Genomic DNA, 20,556 nt, shown 5'->3' on the forward strand with positions numbered 1-20,556 from the left:
GGATAGTAGTTAAACATGGTTCAAATGGCAATAAAACAATAAAATTCAATTATAAATACATGTATAATGTTATGAACTTAGATCTACTGAGTATAAACGAATGTAGTTTCATGTTAGAATTTGAAGTCATTCATTAGGTTTATTTAAATATTTTTTTGGGTGGTTATGAGGTCTGTCGACTGACTAATCCTGTTTTGAGATAGGGTAGAGAAAATAACAGATAAACTATAAAGTTCTACTGAAAAAAAACCTGTGAAATGCATTTAGGCGGTTTTTGGGATTACACAAAGGAAATTTGAAATTTTTGAGATGAGAAAAAGTATTTTTGATTTTAACACAAAAATTACTTTGCATACGGACTATTCAAAACAAATACTCAATATATTCATCGACAAATCTTTATTTTATTTTATTAAAAATACTTACTAAGAAATATAACTTTTTGTATGTGAAAGACTTGTAATATTAACTGAAAGACTGCCAAATTGTGTGAATATATACCCACTATATTGAGATTTATAAGTATTAAATCTATAAAGACTTTAAACAAGTACAAAAAAGTCACGTGGTCAGTCAAATCAACCGAGCCCATATTGAGTTTTTTAATGATCTTAAAGGATCTTATCTAAGGACTTGCTAAGATAAGACTGTCAACTGGGTGGATTTGGATATCACAAAATATATTTATACTCCTTTTTTACTTCCTAGCACAGTGTCAAATCACAACGTTAATATAATGAAATTAGAATTAACAGCTACAGGACATAGAAGGTTCGAAATTTCTTACTTCTGAAAAATTTTCAGCAAGTACTGGAGAAGGAGTTGAAGGGGTGTTTTACTTGACTTTTTCTTGACTCTACATGATCGAGGTTCTCTAAATGACTGTTCTGCAAATGATGTGTCATCCACAATCTGTCTTTTTGTTGGAGGTTCATGAGTAGTTGCATCATCCTCAGTCTGAGCAATTACTTCAGCTTTTTCTTCTCTGACTCTTTCATGCTAAATACCCAAAACAACAACAAAAGCATAAAAATCAAGTATTTTAACACTGGCCAAAATTAGCCACCACTGACAATAAACAGACAGAAGTGAATAATAACCGAGGGTTCTGATTATATACACAAAAATGAAATCATGCCTTTCAGTGCTTTAATTACACCTAGTTATCACTGATCTAACAATGTGAACAATATTACTCCAAGTCTTATTCTTAAAGAAAAAAAAGTTGTAGGTTGCATAGCAAAAATTGTGATGTTTAGGAGTTGTAAAAAAAAATTCTTTGCCCATAGTTTAGTTTAATTTTTTCATGTTGCTAAGTTTTAAGAAAAAACACTGTTTTTATTTGTGACAAGTACCTTATGTGGTTTCTTCTTGTATATTCTTACTGATGGCACACAAACAAGCCTTTTGTTAAGCTTTTACAAGCCAAAACCAGATCTTCCTGTTATAAAGAATCTCTAACATTCATCCATATCCTTTAGTCTGAATCATACCACATCTTAACAGATATAATTTTTTTAATATATAAAATAATCTAAGAGATGAACAACTGATAAACAGGTGAGAAATAGTTTGAAAAAGATGGCATTTAATGCTCTCTGCATGTGCATCCTTTACTGTGCATATCATAAGGTTTTTAGTGACATACATTCAAAATTTATTTAAAATATTTATGTTATACCAATTAGTATAGCATTCAGTCTACAAGACTTAAGTTTTAAATTTTATAAGGCAATATTTAATAAAATTCTTGAATTTCCCCTAATGTCTGAAACCAAAGTTCCCAAAGTGATTTACAACATATAATGATGTGAATAGTAGTCAGACATGGTTCAAAGGGCAATAAAACAATAAAATTTAAGTATAAATAATTGTACACTTTACAAGTTTAAAGTTACTTATGGTAAACAAATATAGTTTCATGTAATAATTTGAAGTCATTCTAAAGAGAAAAAATGGGTAATTTAGATTTATTTCAATATTTTGTGGTGTCAAATTGGCCACCCTTGTACAGAGTTAGGGTAGAGAAAATAACAAATAAAATATAAAGTTTTATTGAAAACAAACATTTGAAATGTATTTAGGAGGTTTTAGAGATTATGCAAATAAAATTTGAGATTTTTGAGATGAAGATAAGGTTGAACTTGAAGGGAAACTGACAATTCTCTCTATAGAAAACAATTTAATATTATACATCATTTGACAGATGAAAACCTTGGTTTTCTATTGGTTATAAATAATATAGTATTTAACATCAGTAAGAACTATTGGCAGTTTCTGAAAGAAAGAATGTGACAGGTGGGTGTGGAAAGAGGGGTCTGGTTGTCTATTTCACAGCTCTGTAATCAAATAAGAATGAAGGCTATAAAAATTATGCATTGCTTGAATGATGATGATATTAGAGTAAGTAATGTACATTAAATTTCATACTTCTTGGAGGAGGAGTAAATAAATTAGAGAAGAGAGGATGCCTAGAGACAATTCTCACACTAGGGGAAATTCAAGATTTCTTTAAATATTGCCTTATAAACTTAAAGTGATTTTCATAAGGTTGAAAATAGTTTTCTTAACTTGAAAATTTTCAACTTTCATTTGTGTAATCCCTAAAACCTCCTAAATGAATATCAAAGGTGTTTTTTTTTTCAGAAAAACTTCCTATTTTATATGTTATTTTCTATACCATAATTCTATACAGGGTCTGTTCATTTGACCAATCTCATAACCACCATAAACAGATTAGTAATTAATTCTACATTACACTGTTTTCTTCCTGCAATGACTTCAAACTGTAACAGGAAACTAGAATTGTTTATCCTAAATAGCTTAAAGCTTGTAACAGTATACCTCTACTTATACTTAATTTTATTGCTTTATTGCCTGTTAAACCAACTCTATCTAATGATCCTGCCACACAAGTTGTAAATCACTTGGCAATCATGTAGCTCACAGTACCCTATAGAATTACAATATTTTCAAAACCAGACCCAAAACTCAAACACTTTTGAATAGCTGACTATTCTTCTTAAGGAGAATAAAGGGTTATGTTGCTAATATTTAAATAAATTATCACATAGATATTTTCATTTTCAACTGTGTATTGCATGTTTTTATGTAGGTTGTTTATGTATTGAAGGAATTTTGTTTGTTCATCTTAACAAGTGAAGCAGCAACAAACATCATCTACAAAACTAAACCAAAATACAGGCTTATATAAGAAAGTAAGTATGGCATGTTGTTCTATGCAATGTAAGAAAAGAGTGGCCAGAGTACCTGATGATGAATTTCCCCTGGCAATTCTATGTAACTGAAGGAAGTATGATTCTCCATGTTGAAAGCAAATAAATGTGGCTAGTTGTAAAAGTTTTAATAGGTGTTCCTGTTTTATGTGAATTTTCATTTTGATGTCTTGTGAAATAACTTCTGCACAAAGTTTCACAGCGTCATGACAAGGGGCTTCAGGGAATAGATTTACAACATCAAAGCTAGAATAGTAACATTACTGTCTAAACTATACAACTGTTGCAGGATGTGCGAAGTGCTTTTTAATCAGATACATATTTTGGAAACATAAGGTTCAAAAATCCAATTGAAGTATTTACCAACGTTGTAATATAAAGAGTTAAAAGTAGACATAATTGGATGTAATCTTATTGGGTTTATGGAATTTCAGTAAACCATAGATTTTTGGTGTTCTTCGCTGATTTGTACACAAAAAATTGTAAAGTTTAAAAGTAATAGTTTTTTTTTCTTTTAATAGTATTTTGAGTAGTTTGTTAAATTTTTTTATCATATGTTCATTTATTTGACTAAGTAAATTTAGACGTATCATTCAATATATTTACCATTAAGGAATCATACTGTTTGGTTGGTAGAATTATAATAAAGTTTCCTTTAGTGGCTCTTTTAAGAAGAGGCACATGATAGAAAACCAAGTATAATTCAAAATTGTGTATGAAAATAGGAAGATTAATACCATATCAGAATATTGCTGTGGTGGTAAGAGTGATGAAAACTTGTGTATGTGTATGTGTGGGAGGGGATATGTAGGGGTTGTGTATTAAGCAAGTACTGGCCTTGTTGACTAAATGACTATCAAATACCACAATTTTCAGGAGTGTTCAAGAAGCTGAATTAGAATTAGAACAAAAACCTGCTGTTATGACATCTGGAAACAGATGAAGCTATTTCATGGACTTTAAATAAGAAAATCAAATCATGATGTCACCTACTGAGTGTACTATTACTGAAACTGTGTGAACTACAAACTTTAAACCGGGTCATGTCCAAATTTAGAGAAGAGGCCTAATGTAACTAGATGATTACTGATTATAATAGTTGCTAAAAAGCGAGAGGTAAGTTAATTTGTAGAATTATACACAGACTTTTCTCAACTTTAATATACTTTTATTTGCAAACTTTCAGCTGAAATGTTGCAAATAAAAGTATTTTAACACAGAGAAAAGTTACCTACATTACGAGTCTTAAACAACAATTATCAGGCAAGTTAATTCTCCATACTTGATGACAGTGTGGCTGACATCTGTGATGGTGGTGGTGATGGTGATGATGGTGACCGTGGTGATGATGTCTATGTTTTCTTTCATGCTTTTCCCGATCAGTAGACTTTTTTTTCTTCTTCTTTTTTGATTTTTTATGCTTTGTTGTGGAAGACTCTTCATAGTCTTGTTTAAATGAATGAAAAAATGGTTGTTCCGGTTGAAGTTGTGGTGGTTGAGGAGAAAGATGAGGTGGTGTTTCTGGTAAGGGTGGAGGTGCAGTGGTTGCATGCACACTGTTACTTCCACCAACCTTTAAGACTAGTTTCAATGGCTTTTCCACTCTATCTGGAATACAGACAAACATATATATATCTAAGTATTTAAATCTCTTTATAAACCACCGATTCAACATATTAGAAGTTACTCTAAGTACAGTGCAAACTAAAGTCACAGAATGACTTAAAGACCAAAATAAAATATATACTGCATAAAATTGTTCATTTCTAAAAATTATGGTATACAACAAATAAATGCTTGGTACATAACTATTTAAACATAAACAAAAGAGGTAAACAAAGAATTCCACCTGTTCAAATTTAACCATTTATGAGGACATAAAATATTAAATACATACAGAATAATACATAATAAAATACAGAAGAGCAAAAACCTTATGCAAACTGGTTTCCAAACAATTTTTTCATACAGTATGGTCATAACTGTTTTTTTATGCTTATTCCTCTTACAATACACAAAAATAAATTATTTCATATACCATGAAACCAGTTTCCAAAATGACAGAAGCAAGAATATACTGGATATGTTGTTTTAAATTCTAAAACACATTAATATACAATTCAAAGTTCTTACTGATTACCTCAATAACAGTAGCACCTTTCATAAAAATAGGTTATTTAGAAATAGGGGCAGAAATTAAAAATAAGTTTAAAACAACCACTAAACTTGTTACATAATTTGTAACACAAAGCTCACAGATGCTAATCAGTTTTAGTAAATGGCAAACAGAAATGTTTTTCATAAGACATTCTAAGTTTGGTGTTGCAATGAAAAACAATAAATTGGCTCAAAATTGCATGTAAAGTTACAGAATATCTATATATTAAGTTAAAGTGTATTGCAAGTGTGGTGTTGTAATAATGAGAAAGAACATGGTAAAATATCACAAAGTTCACATTTTATTGTCAGTCTCAATTTATAGTCCACCAGAAAAGAAGTTCACTAAAATATAATCTATTAAAATTAGAAATATCTACAGTTTTTATGGCTGATTATTTTCACTAAACTAATTATAATGCAATTTTTAAAAACTATAGTTTTCTAGTCTACCACAAGCAATCTAATTACCAAAAAAATTCCCCTATCAAGAACATTATGGTTTTACATCACTCAACCATTGCCATGTACAAGAAACCACATCCAAGTTACAAGTTCTATAGCTGTATACAGTATTCAATAAAAAATGTGTAGCAGTATAATAAGTAATTGTTATATAATGGAATTATTGAGATTTTAATAAATTGTAACACATTCTCTTATATCTAACATTCTCACAAATGAAAACAAATCAAAATTTACATTTTCTTACATAGCATTCTAATGGCCATTTATTTCATATGGTATAAAAATAATTTCATTTTCCTGTTTAAATAAATAAGGTAAAAAGATACAAGTAGGGTGCTATCCAAATACCACTATATTTACGAATACTACTATATGTAGTCATAAAGGGATAGTGAAAATTAGCTAAAAAAATGAAAATGATTAGAACAATAATGGCCTATATTTTGACTTCTCTTGCTTTTGCAACAAATTTTATAGTTTCTACGAAATATTTGTTCAAATAAGATTTGAAATGGTATTTTTTAGTTTTAATTAATGATTTTAAACATGTTAGGCAGGCTACTGTAAATTAACACTACTCTTTGAGGCTACAAATGTAGATATTAATGTGACAGTATGCTGCATGGTAAAAAGCATATCACACTTACAAATATTTGCAAGAGAAATTTTTTAACATACATGCACATTAAATGTTCTTGGAAGTTTCCCTCAAACTTGGCTTCTTTGGTTGTATTGAATTCAAAACTATGGAGAAAAAACATTCCAAAACTGTTTAAAAAACATATCAAATGAGCTGATTGTCATCTGTAAGTCAGGTAGACAGTAGCACTGTCTACATAGAGACGGCTTGGATTATTCATCGAAATAGTATTTTAAATATCTCCTCAACAGGTCATCAGAACTTTACAATAATATACAGTGTTTCCTTTTATAACTATTTATGTAATGACTGAGTCACAAGTTCTGGGAATATCTGTAAATATCATAGCAAAAAGTTTGAATTTCTTGTTCTTCCTGCTAATTCTCTTTTATTACATAACTCTAAAACTGAAATAATGGTGTCAACAAATTTCACTGAGGTGACATAGTTTCAAATAGAGTATCTGCTTTAATAAGTATTATCAATAACTAGTAGTAATTTTTAAAAATTATAAATCTAGTGTAAAAAATGTTAGCTTTCTTAGCAGAAATTTGGTGTTCCTTTAAAAAGCACAAGTATGGGGTGAAACAAGAATAACCAACCATTCATAGATAAACAGTAGATATTACAGTTGGAACATCACTGTATTTAGAACTTGGTTATAAATACAACCTTCCTATGTCTATTGAAACACTGCATTAAAAAAAACAAGCAAAAAAATGAAGTAAATGTAGAGATGGCTAATATTCGTCCTTGAAAAACAATGCAAACAAGATAGTAGAGATGCCATAGAATGGCTGAGCCACATCAGATAGAATTTAGTGGGTCAACTCCAGTCTATGGTCCATGGTAGGAGGAGGGTCTCGACCATCTTCACCTCAAGCCACAAAATCATAAGGGAAAATCAACTTCCATTCCAACAACCAAGGCAACAACCAGGAATTTTTCATTTAGTCAACAGTAGGATGAAGACCCCCTACCAATCACATGTGTGAGGGCTTATGTTGACTGTTCCTAAACTGATCCAACACCAGACCACCCAAGAACCAACATCCAGACAGCAGTAGGCTGGGTGAAATTCAGCTGGAGGAGTGAACTGCATGTGCTGCATTTGTCCAGTCCAAAACCAAATGGCATCGGGAATTTTTCATCTGGTCCACAGTAGGAGGAGAATACTCTCAATCTCACCAACAGAACACCTCCATCTTACTCTTGATCAAGTGGAATCAGTCACACTCAGAAGCCTCCAATGTTCTCTACCCCAGTGGCTAGGAACTGGTAAGTGGCAAGGACTCCCATACTCCATTGGAAGAGTGGAGAGAACAACACTGTGGAGAGTTTTGAGGATCACAACACCATAAAAAAGTGCAATGGATGACCATAAAAACCCAATTTTAAAAAGCATGCCAGTCCTGATTTATTTAACCAGGATTGGAGGGATGGTCAGCAATCCCGATATTGCTTTATTCGTGACAGTCAATGAGTTGGTACAGTCTAGTTCAGATCTTATTTATGAAGGAAGATACCATGAGGTAACCTCAAGTGGTCTTGTGGAACACCCCATCTCATCAGTGAGCATTGTAAACCTACACGGCCTTATGGTGCAGATTTATGTTGAAGTACACCTGGAGAGGCACCACTCACCACAAAGCAAGATTCCAACAATGAGAAAAGAGGCTACTGTAATGATAAAAAATAAAAAGAAAGAACTTACCCACTCACAGACAAAATGAGGTGTGGAGAATGGCAAGAGGAGGCAAGCGATAGCCTGATAAGGAGGAGGTGGCCAAATGATGAAAGTAGTTGACAATAAAAGTATACGGTGTGGTCCACTTGCCAGCCTGTGTAATCTCCTACAATAGGCGATGGAAATGAGCAACCAGAGAAAGGGTGAGTTGATGTATTTGGAGGGAGGACACTTGGAAAATTCAGTTTGAATCCCCAGATAGCAATGCATAAACAAGCCGAATAAGTTGGAGCAGCCAACCAGAAAGAGTAACAGGAGAAAGTTCATGGTTAGAGAAAGTATTCCACATTATAAATAGGCAGGAATGGGTTCCATGGAAGAAAGCAGTGCAGGTGATATAACAATGTAGAGTACATACTAGGCAAAGAAGCCGATCACGATCAGCACAGGAATACAAATGAAAGATGGAATGAAGGGAAATAGGCATGAAGGTGAAGTCCTCTACATGCGCAACTGATATTTTTGGGGGAAACAATATGATCCAGATAAAAGAACACATAGGTATAGTGACAGAGGATACAGAAGACATGATACATATAAATTCAAAACTCTATTTAAAAAAAACCTTCACACTTTCCACTCTTTATCCAACAGTTATAAAGGAGATTGCCTGTGGTAATAGCAACCAAAAGCATTGGGGATAATCCCGTGTATCAGACAAAATCTAAAAAGCAGACAACAAACCAGTCAGCAGTCGTTGAAAATTCATTAAGGATATAGAGTTGAGTGTTTACACCTACAACGTCTCAACTCTTACTGCCTTTCACTGTCTGCAGCCAGTTGTGAGAAGGCAGTTAACAATCACAATCAATTTTTTAAATTAATGCATACTTCAATATCAAACAGTTTGTATGTATTAACCCTGAAGAAGCTGTAAAAGTGAAACATTGGTAGTAACAAAAAAAACAAATATATTTGCATCTGGAGGTAAAGGTCGTTTATCTAAACTTTTATCACAATCTGCTAATAGTGTTTTATTTAAATTTTCTAAAGTTTTTATGACAGGTTCATTATTTTAATTATCCAGAAATCTTGTTTATTACTTGCATTTTGATGTAATTTAAAAAATAACTGATTTAGTAAATTCCTGAATAAACCTGAACTAGAAATAAAATGAAATTTAATAGGAAATTTTTGTAATTCAGGTATCTCATATAAATATGGTGATTCTGAATATGTATTTATTTTAACTAAACATTTTTTATAGCTTCCAACAAGTTAATAATATCTACTTCAGACTTATTCTGCAATTTAAAAGTTATCTATCAGATTAGTTAGAATTTGGACATAAAAACATTTACAGATAAAGCCAAAATTACAGTTGACCTTATTGATAGGTACAATAATATGTTTTATTTTACGGAGATTAGATATAAAATGAAAAAAGTTATATCTATTGGATATTTAGTTAATTTAACAAAAGCTAGTTTTTCTTAAATTCTATTAATAACATAATATCTCCATTCTACAAACCAATTTGGAGGTTAATGTGTAAATAATTAAGTTTCAAAATATAATCACCTAAATTTTTCTTTATTGAATTTAGTGTGTCCACTTTCTTACATTTTATAGCTATTCTGTACTTAGCACCTTTTTCTATAATTTTCCTTACAGAATTATCTTTAATTAAATCCAAATTTTCAGTAATATGCTTATGAAAAGAATTAGAGTAGCACTTACATGAAAAATTCTTCACATTATTAATATCTTAAGTTATTTAAAAAGTCTTTATAATTATATATATATTATATATATATATATATATATATATATACACAGGCATTCCTACTGCCTTTCGCTGTTTGCGGCCAGTTGAGACATTGTGGGTTCAAACACTCAACCTTTAATTGATTTTCCTTAATTACTGGCTAGTTTGACATTGGCAACTGGATCTTGTGTGAATATCTCCAACTTGTTTGGGTGCTATGGCCACAGGCATTATCCATTTTGAGTATGATGACAACAAGGACTGGTAATGGACAAATTGAGTTTCTTTGTAATGTTTTTGATTTATGTTGATTTCATCATTATTATTTTATAGTGCTGATTAAAAAATTGCCTATTAACAATTAATGTATTTAATAGTTTTATAATATATACACATACATACAAACACAGTATGGAACAGACATCACATGACTGAAGATTATATAATAGCTAAGTACCTAAGGGTATTGGTTCAAAGTAAAGCTGATTGGTTCAATTAACTTTATGGTAATGAGGTTGAACCCATTTGGCTCATTCTCATATGGAGAAGGATATACAGTTCAACAACACTCACAGTAAATGAGCTTTCTCAACATATTTTAACAACAATTGCTAAGATTTTGTCAAAGATTACAAGTATTCTGTACAAAAAAGAATGAGATTATTTTAATTAAGTGTTTTAACTAAATATTTGTTATTTTTGGTATTGTAGTTATTTTCACTCGGACTGAATATTTTGAGTATTGTCATTAATGTATTGTGAAATGAAATGTTTAAAAGTAAAAATATAAAAATATACATACCTTCTCATTTTTCATCAAATAATCTTAAAATCTTTCGATTAGATTCTTAATTGCAAGTTTTTACTTTTTTTACATATTTATTTTTGATGTTTTATTTTCCTTTCAACAGTATTTTCGGGCAATATTAGGGAATCATTGGTACATACTTTAGCCTTTATCAGAATGTTGAGACATTCACTACTATACTAAGCCTGATGAACCAAGGCAATCTGGATTATAATTTTTTTAAATTATTAAACCTTCCTAATATGCATTTTAAAACCCAAATAACACACAACTAAAATATAAAACCTAAATACAATTTAATTGTCTATCTAACTAACATATTTATAGATAAGAAACCCAATGAAATTAGCATTTACATTATAGTTCAAAGTTTTATATTACATAAGTTTTAATTCCTTTATTTCAAAAGAAAAATTCTTAAACTTCAGTTTGAAGCAAAAGTTCACAATCTTATCTTTTGGACTTTTGTAATTTGAATACTTTTTTATGTATGATAACCTTCCATGTACAGATAGAATCTAGGTTAATTGCTGTGTTCACTCATGCCCACTTTTTACATATAGAGTTGCGATTTTTCAGCCAATTATTCTTAGTTGAGCTAGATGTTTATAACCAATAGAAAGACTAAATTTTAATACAATCTCCCAAACTGGCATGAAGAATACCATGGAGAACTTGTCAAACTGCTCTTCGCATTGTTGCTGCTTTTGTTCTCGCTAGCACTTAGCATTCATACATTGATCGTAACATTGCTTAACTGAATTTTTAATGTTACAAAGTAAAATCTTGCAACATGCACAGAACAGGGTTACCTGTAACCATAGGGTTAAGATCTCTTCCTTTATTTGATGTTCGGTTCTTTGTTTAAAACTATAATGTTCTGTGTAGATGTACTGTGGTTTTTTTGAGTTGCAATGGTGGTAAACATGAGAGGGTTTTTTCTTATGATAGGTGAATCTGGTTTCCAATTTTCTTCCAGTTTCTCTGATGTAAAATTCTGAACAGTTATTGCAGGTTATTTTATAAATGACTTTGGTATTTTGTGATTCTACATAAACTTTATTTAGAAACTTTTCACCAATGAATTACCACAAACTATTGTCAACAAATTTTCACACAACCACCAGAACCTTAAAATTCAACTCATAAACAAAATTAACTCTAATACATCAAACAATAAGAACATTACACTGCAGTTTACAATTTATCCCTGAAAATCAGTTCAAGAATAATTCACACTTGGAGAAAACTTGCCATTAAACATAATTTTTGTTGACTTCAAATTCACTGAAAAATCCAGCCCTAACTATATTTTAAAGGATTGCTTTATAAAGTTGATTTCTTCATCTATGTAGTCAGTTGAGCAAAGAATCGAAGCTGTATTTATTACATCTTTTAGTATATTGATTTCTTGTTTGGATTCATGGATGGAATTTTAAATGGGATAGGTTGAGAAACAGGTAACAAATGTTGTTTTTTTTTCTCTTCAAAAGCTCAAATGTACAGAAATAGCTTTCTAAAGACAAGAGAGAAAAATCAAGGATAAACGCTACAAGTTTAAGTCTAAATTAATAGATGGGAAGGACATTTTATAAAATATCAGAAAGCTATGGATTTAGTTTAAAAAAAGAAGGAACTCAAAAAGTGCTTACAAGAAACAGCTGGCTGATAATGTTACAAGTAAGCAAAATGTAAAAACAGGGACTGGGCCCTTAAAGGATGCTGATGGCAAGGCCTTTGCAAAAAGCTATATATGGCTGAACCTTTAACTATTTTCTACTCTTGTTTACAAGAAAGGATAGGATGTTATCAATATTCCAACTCTGAGATTTTATCCTCTCCCTGTTAGTCCTCTCACAATGGGTAGGTCAAAGTGCACACCACATCCTTTTAGAGAATTACATTCAAAATATAATCAAACTCCTATATGATCAATGTATAAGAATAAACTTGGCATAAAAACATAGTAAATAAATCAAATGTTAATAAAAGTTTCAAGTTCTTAATTTCATAAAGAAAGTAACAGAAAGCATAGCCTTTAATTTTGTTTGGTTACAGTCATAAACTAGAAAGTCAGACCCATTTGCCACGCCCACCTGTCACATCCTCTCTTTCATAAATTGTCAATAATTCTCACTGATATTTTATACTATATCATTTATAATCAATATAAAGAGAAAGTTTTAATCTATCAAATGATGTATAATGCTACACTGTTTTCTGTACAGAGTATTATCAATTTCATCTTCAGTTTGAAAGTTTATCTCATGGTGTTCAGATCGAGGAGCAAAGGGAATTAATTGGAGCTCCTTTTTGTCTTAGTTAGAAAGTCAGTTAAATTATAATAGGTATAAGACATTGTTTTTGTGTGTGTTATTATTTTGTGTTCTTAGGTAAATTATTTAAGTAAATAAAATATTATTTAGTGTACTAGTACCATCATTATAAAAAAACAAAGTAGGTTTAAATTTCCTCAGCAACCAACAGCACAAAAATAAGAGAGCAAACAGTACTTTTCTGTTATACCCTCACAACTGATACTATTAATCCTAATGTTTAACTTTAAGAATCAATTATATTAGTTTTTTTTTTATCACTAGTTTGTCTTCACACTAAAGTAATAAAGTTTATCTTTAATTATACAGAACTTAGAAATATAACTTTATTAAAAGTGACGATAACTAGTCTTTGATGTATATGTAATGTTAATAATAAAATGTATTTTGCTTGATTTATATTATAACCTACCTATAAGTATAGACTGAATTTAAACTAATGGATCCAAGTTCAAGTAAACAAGTTAATCATTAAAACACGAAAAGACAATAAACTAGTTTTTAGATTGTATTTCAGATATCATCCTTGTAGCCCTTCTGTCAATCCTTTCCAACAAAACAATGTCCTTCCTAAGGTAAAGAACCTAAGACTGAACACACTACTCCAAATGAGGCCCAATCAGTGAAAAGTACAATAAAATTATATCTTCTTGTATATTATATCCATACTTATGTATTACATTCTAAAATCCTATTTGCCCTACCATTAACATTGCAACAATAGCTTAAAAGACTAACCAACTAGAAGAAAATGATAATTTTCTGCCATAACACCGTTAGTTATCCACATCAAAAATACCTTGCATTTAAGTAATGTATTTACTACTCCTTCAACTATATCGCTGATGTAAATAAACTTAAGTAATGTATTTACTACTCCTTCAACTATATCGCTGATGTAAACTAAAAAGGTGCAAAGATCTTTACACTGAACCGTGAAGTACCCCACTTGTGACATTAAGCCAGTTAGACTGAACTTCATTTATAATGAACTTCTACTCTCTTGATCCAGTCATTCTTCTGTCCAATGAACCAACATTTCCCCCCACGCCTATAAATATCATTTTAATAAGCATTTTATGTGGTACCTAGTCAATTACTTTCTGAAAATCCAGATATAAATAATCCATACCCTTACCCTCATCAACATAAGTAGTAACCTCTTCAAAGTATGTCACAATATTAGTAAGGCAAGATTTCCTTTAGTGAAACCATATTAACTATCCAAAAAAATGTTAAACTTTGTTATATGTCTGTACAAAGCATCTTACAGCTCAATTTTATAAATTAATAAAAATATATTGTATGTAAGTTAGACTTGTGCAAAAACAAATACAGTATATTGTGAGATCAACTACTAGTACTATGCATTATTAATATTCATTTTTGATCAGAGTAAGCTACTTGTTTAGAGCAAACTACAATTCAACCTGCTATTACAAATAATTATTGCTAATTAAGTACACTTTTCTTACATTCATATTTACAAAGATTAGAATGCATTGTTTTATAAGTTAGGTACCCTCACTATTAACAATATTTTCAACTGTAATCCAAATCACATCTCAATGTTTGACCAGCTTAGAACACTTAGGTTAGTCATAAATACGTTTATTAAACTAAAAACACAAAACAATCTTTATAATAAAAGTATGATATTAAAAATAAAATGAAAAATGTAATGATTATTTCATTTTAAAATAAAATTGTAAAACATACTTTTTGATGCAAAAAATAATGCTTGAAGCTGAACTGATCATGTCAGCATAGAGTTAACAGTAAAAACATGCATTTTCTTAAATATGCACAGGATATGTCAGTGTCAAAGAAAACTGAATAAAAATAATGTGGTGGATCTTATAAACAGAATGCAGACACAGGTCTCCACATTACTTTCAAAGCTGTAAATTGTAGTGTCATTGTCAGGCCAGGTCAGTGAAGACTAAGAATCAGAGTATAAGAAATGCTGTATGAAATTTTTCACACTAAATCCTCATAATTCTAACAGTAACAATAGTAACATCCATAGGCTTGAAAAACGAAAATACTTGTAATCAATTCATTTTTCGGAAAACGCAATTTAATAGTAAAGCAAAACACAAACGTTACAATATTAAGTATTACGTTTAATAAACGTTTCATATTGTTACTTTCGTATTTTGCTTTAATATTAAATTACGTTTTCTTAAAACACTTGTAAAAAGTTTTTAAAATGTCTCCACCAACTTACCTTCATGAAATGCAGGAACTTCCTTTTTCTGATGTTTCTTATGTTTCTTGCTTCCCATTTTTATCAAATAACGTTAGGACACCAACGAAAGAGTAAGGTTTATAATATATTTTAAACGTCCTACAAGTTAGTAAAACTAGTACTAGCAGGACTTAATAAAAGTAAAACATTAATTAACTTAAGACTTTAAGTCACGTAGAACTTCAAAAGTTGAAGTTAGAGTTTGAGCTTGTAAAGTAGTACAGATTACAGTTGTAAGTTGTAGTAGTAGAAGGCTTCAATTATTAACTAGTAATAATATACACACTTATTCTAACTTAGGAAACCATCTACAATTCCACGAACGTTTTTAAATGAATAAACAATACTTAAGTTAAAACCCATGCCTACATGCGTAGAAACACAGAGATGTTTCAGTTGTGCATAACACTATTCCAACAGTAGTATTGCTTTGTGAAACTCACTGGGAAATTATCTCGCGTTACCATTCGTGATTTTATAAAGTGAAGGCTAATTAGATAATATTATAATAATATAAAAAAAATAGATAGATAATCAGCACCCCAACACTAGAAAAAAATATTATTTAAAAAACCGCAATTTAACAAGAAAAAGTAAAAGTTCAGTTTAATAGATATATAAGTTATAAAAAGTGCAATTTTAGAAAGGATAACCCGTCGTTAAAATACCCAATCAGCATTACGAATATTTCTTAAAATTTTAAATTACGTTATGCTATGATATATAGGCATATCATATGTTTTTTGTTTTATTTTGAGTTTCACGCAAAGTTACTTGAGGGCTATTTGCACTAGCCGTTCTAATTTAGCAGTGATAGACTTCACGTCAGCCAGCTGAGAATATTACAGTCGCTAATCCTTTCAACCGGGATGCTACATGCTTCTGCAATATCAAAAAAAAAACAAAAAAAAAAGCAAATAGAACAAGGCATTCTCAACAACTTTCTGGACCACGTGTTTATGTTAAAACCGCAGACAAACTAAATATTTTAAAAAATATATATGAAAACATATGAAGCCTGTCATGTTCTGGTAGTTAGAGCGCTCGACTCGCAATCTGCGAGTTTGAATCTCCGTCATCGAACATGCTCTCCTTTTCAGCCGTAGGGTGTTGTTATAAAGTGATGGTCAATTCCGCTAATTCGTTGGTAAAAAGTAGCCTAAGAGTTGGCGGTAATCGGTGTTGACTAACTGCCTTCCCTCTACTGTACAAATTTAGTAAACAATGAATGGAATCTTTAATATGAAACCAACAAAAGAGAAATGTTGTGTATTTACATGAGCGTACAGAATCGCAGTTGGTCATTTTGGATTGTACTTAGCTTCACAGCCTTCTTTTTCCCAAGATAGACTTCTGTGAACTAAACATGATTGTCTGAAAGTAAATCTTCACTCAAAGAACTCCAGGTAGAAGTGAATCAAGAAGGTGGGTCTGAATTCAACGAGTAATTAAGCCAGGTTTCTTTATTCAGTTGGCAGCATCACTTTGTGACCTTTTTTCTCTTACAGCATTGGTTGTTGGCTACATTGGACAACCCCCCCTCAGTCGTGAATACTTCTATGCCCATAAAATTCCATTCTTTTTGTAGAAAAGGTTCCTTTAAATTTAATAACTTATAGAGATAAAGCAAGAGCTAGTACGCCTGTTATTACACCAGACATTCCACAATGAATCCTGATGTCATACCACAAACGTTTCTCTATCCTACCTGGTTGTAATATTTGCAGGTAATAACTGATTTCTCGACAAGTGTTAGGTAGTTAGACCTGATGATAACAACAGAATCGATGAAAAAATAATAAGAAGAATTGTGAATTGCATTTTTTCGTAGTGCGCGTGCGCGCGTTTGTGAAATCATAATAGGGTTTACTAACAGAGAGAGATGGTATGTGGGAGAAATGTCAAGTTTAGGAGAATTACTCTCCTGGACAAAGAGCTTTGGCCATTGTTGCAAGGGTCTATAATACCAGGCAATCTACATGCAATCACTGACTCATTTAAGCTAGTGTACCATTAAGAATCGATTTCAGCGGAATAGAATGGTGGTTAACTGAGATTTGTCAGAAAGTAATAGCATTTGGTGAGTTCGAGACGACGTGTGGAGGCCTCTTATCAAGAGCACAACAGCTCCAGTTCTGGTTAAGACCACTGACAACTAGTGGACAGAAAATGAAATTGTCATTGGTGGATGATTTCTGCCAGTCAGAGTTATCTCTTTGGCAAGTAAGGCAATGAACACCTATAAGGGATGACTGTAAAACATGGAATGAATTATCTTTCATGATGGAAAAGAAGGTTCTCCATGATATCAATGGCAGCTCATGATACCTGATGTCATGTAGGACCATACGACAAGCCACCTTAAATTGCTCATGTGTGGGAGAATGTTTCATTTTGACATTAAAATATTCGCAAGTAATACATTTTCATGAAGAAATAAGAGTAACCGAGAAATACAGATTATGTCTGAGAGAAAAAAAAACAGTTGTATTGTTTTTATCACTGAGAGTAGTGCAAGAACATGTCTGTAAGAAATCATAGTTTTATTTGTTGTTTTCCAGTAAGAGTAGTGCAAAATGTTTTCATTGGTCTGAAACGAAATATTTAAATAAGTGAAATTATCAGTAGTATATGAAATTCCCAAACATTAGTGTAAACATCATAATAAGTATGAACTTGGTGTACCCAGTGTTTTGTTGGGTAATGATAGCTTATTCTCAATTATGCAAGTTGGAATATTTAGAAAAGCATATTATTTTAATACAAGAAGTAGCTTGTTTGCATAAAAATGCTAACTGTAAGTGTACTAGAGTAGGCAGAAACTATAATCTAAGCAGTAAAACTTTGTAATTCACATCATTGCTATTTATTACTCCATTTGTAACTGAAAGAAGGTCCCAACAGATATACTACGTTCGTGGATTCTAACAGTCAAAAGTATGGGTTGGTGTTGCTTAACCCTATTCAGCTCATGTGTGTTGAAGCCAGTTTTCCTGTCTCGACTCCATTTGTTTCCTACTGGAACTAGATGCTATTTACATAACAAACAAATATTAGTGGAAAGAATAGATACGAATCATATTATGTGTTGGTTATTGTCAGGTGAATGGCAACAGTGGGCAACATGGCTATCAAATTATTTGCCAAGCAAACACTCAATGAAGACTGTGGACTGAGAAGTAAATGGGTTCTAGAGATACGTGTTTTATGTGCCATTAGGGGATAAGCGTATGTGGACCACATAGAAATGACGATTGACCAAGGTAATCAGTCAAATATGCAGGATAAGAACCGCTACATCCAAAACAAATAAAAAGACGTTTTCCAAGTTGAATGTGTCTCAAGGGTTGGCTGCTCTAAAAAATACTTTAAAGAATCAGAGCCAATGTGCAGAGAATGAGACATTGCTTGTGACCACCACCACCACTAGTTAAGTAACTACCCACAACAATGACAAAGAAGTCATTGCCATCCCAAATACCGATCAAGACAATACCAACAAAACAAATGTCAGCAAAACTTGAGGAGAATGAAGGAGCCACCTCAAAGGTGGTCAAAACACTGTTGCATAAGAGGCCCCACATAACACCAAAATGGCTGCCAAGGACTGACCTACCCACAACACTACCATCCTCCATCATCATACCACTAATTCTATAGAATATTCAAATATTAAAAGCATTGCCAAGAAATAGTGGCAAAGTGGACAGAGGCCTGGGACTTATTCAACTTAGAGAAGTACCACTTGCATTAAAGGGACACTCCATCCTCCTGACTTGAAGAGGAGGTTTGCTAGCATTGCTTAAAGCTGGGCCCAAGAAATAATCAGTGATCAACTGTCACCTTAGCAGTTCAACTGCCAGGATTGAAGTGAGGGGAGTTGGAGCTCATGTTTGCCATTTGGTGAATAAATATAGTGTATATTTTTATTTTCTTTAGTTTTATTTCAATGCGGTGTATATGTGTGTGTGTATTTTAATGTGTTTGACTTTCAGTGTATTTGATTTGAGTAAAGTACGTGTTGTGTATATATATACATATATATAGATGTCTCTATATTTATTATTATACTATTTTTCCTGTCTAATTAGCTAAGTTATAGTGTATTGTATTATGTAGAAATGGCTGTATAATGCATTTGAATGTTTAAGGGTTGTCTTGTATTTTATGCAGTCCATACGATTATTTTTGTTACATATAAGTTTTATTGAGATTCCCATGTACTATATCTATGTAAATGTTTTTGGAGGTACATTGTGTGAATATTTTGATGCATTTATATTATATGGAGGGCATTATATAATGTTTTATATTATAGTTATGTATTTTGTTGGTGAATGGTTCTAAGCTTACTTAGTGCAATTTCAATTTTAAAGATTTTCTTACTTGTTTATTAATGTTCTGGTAATAAAACATTTTTTTTTGTATACGGGATCTTATGTGTGGTTAAAGAGAAATTTATTCCCCTCTGAAGCAAAACTAAAGTAAAGAAGTTCATGCAATTTCATGTTCAGTGATTTTTTTTTTAAGAATGCAATTTACTCTTACCCTTTCAGTTATTGATAACAACAAATGTCTTAGCTGTTGTGTATAACGATATAACATTATGACATAATTTAAGTATCTACACTAGACATATGCGTAAAGAAGATCACGTGCTTAAATAAAACAAATTTCATAACAAGCTTCAAATGGACATACCCTCAAAATATCTCTTGATATCCTGAGTTTGGGGGTATGATCAAATCAAATTATATACTTCCCGGATTGATTTTAGACTCTAATATTGTTATTTATTCAAAAGTTTGTAATTATTGTCTTGAAAATATATAACCGTAAAGGAGAACACATTATTACGGCGACATGTTATTTTGGATATTTTTATATGTGAAAAAGTAATGGAACAGCTAATATCAAATTTTGGAAACATAAATGTTTACTAATTAATTACAATAAAGGGTTGAGTCATACTTAAAATTTTTATGTTTGTGTTATTGCTTTGAAATTAAATTTTTCGGCTTGCGACATGCTACTTTTAACACCCCACCATTGTTTATATCCATGGTCTGCTGGAAAAACGTAACACAAACCCAACATATAATATATGTTTGGAAAGCTCTGTTCATCGTCTATCATTTAGAAGTTGTTATGTGTATGTGTAAGGTACGTACTCAAAGAAATTTATCCCAGAACACTGGCAACATC

General features: G+C 31.4%; 1 protein-coding gene across 1 annotated transcript in view; it reads right to left on the reverse strand.

Annotated features, from left to right (window-relative positions):
* The window catches only part of LOC106466514 (bromodomain-containing protein 7-like), a 120,278-nt gene extending 104,476 nt beyond the window's left edge, over window positions 1-15,802 (reverse strand). The window contains exons 1-3 of the mRNA XM_013926805.2: window positions 15,331-15,802; window positions 4,519-4,844; window positions 788-999 (exon numbers count right to left, since the gene is read on the reverse strand). Of these exons, the coding sequence (XP_013782259.1) occupies window positions 788-999; window positions 4,519-4,844; window positions 15,331-15,388 (596 nt within the window). The 5' untranslated portion in view covers window positions 15,389-15,802. The remainder of the gene's footprint in view (window positions 1-787; window positions 1,000-4,518; window positions 4,845-15,330) is intronic.
* Window positions 15,803-20,556: the final 4,754 nt, after the last annotated feature.

This window comes from Limulus polyphemus, unplaced genomic scaffold (assembly GCF_000517525.1).
Source record: "Limulus polyphemus unplaced genomic scaffold, Limulus_polyphemus-2.1.2 Scaffold2284, whole genome shotgun sequence".
Taxonomy (NCBI): domain Eukaryota; kingdom Metazoa; phylum Arthropoda; class Merostomata; order Xiphosura; family Limulidae; genus Limulus; species Limulus polyphemus.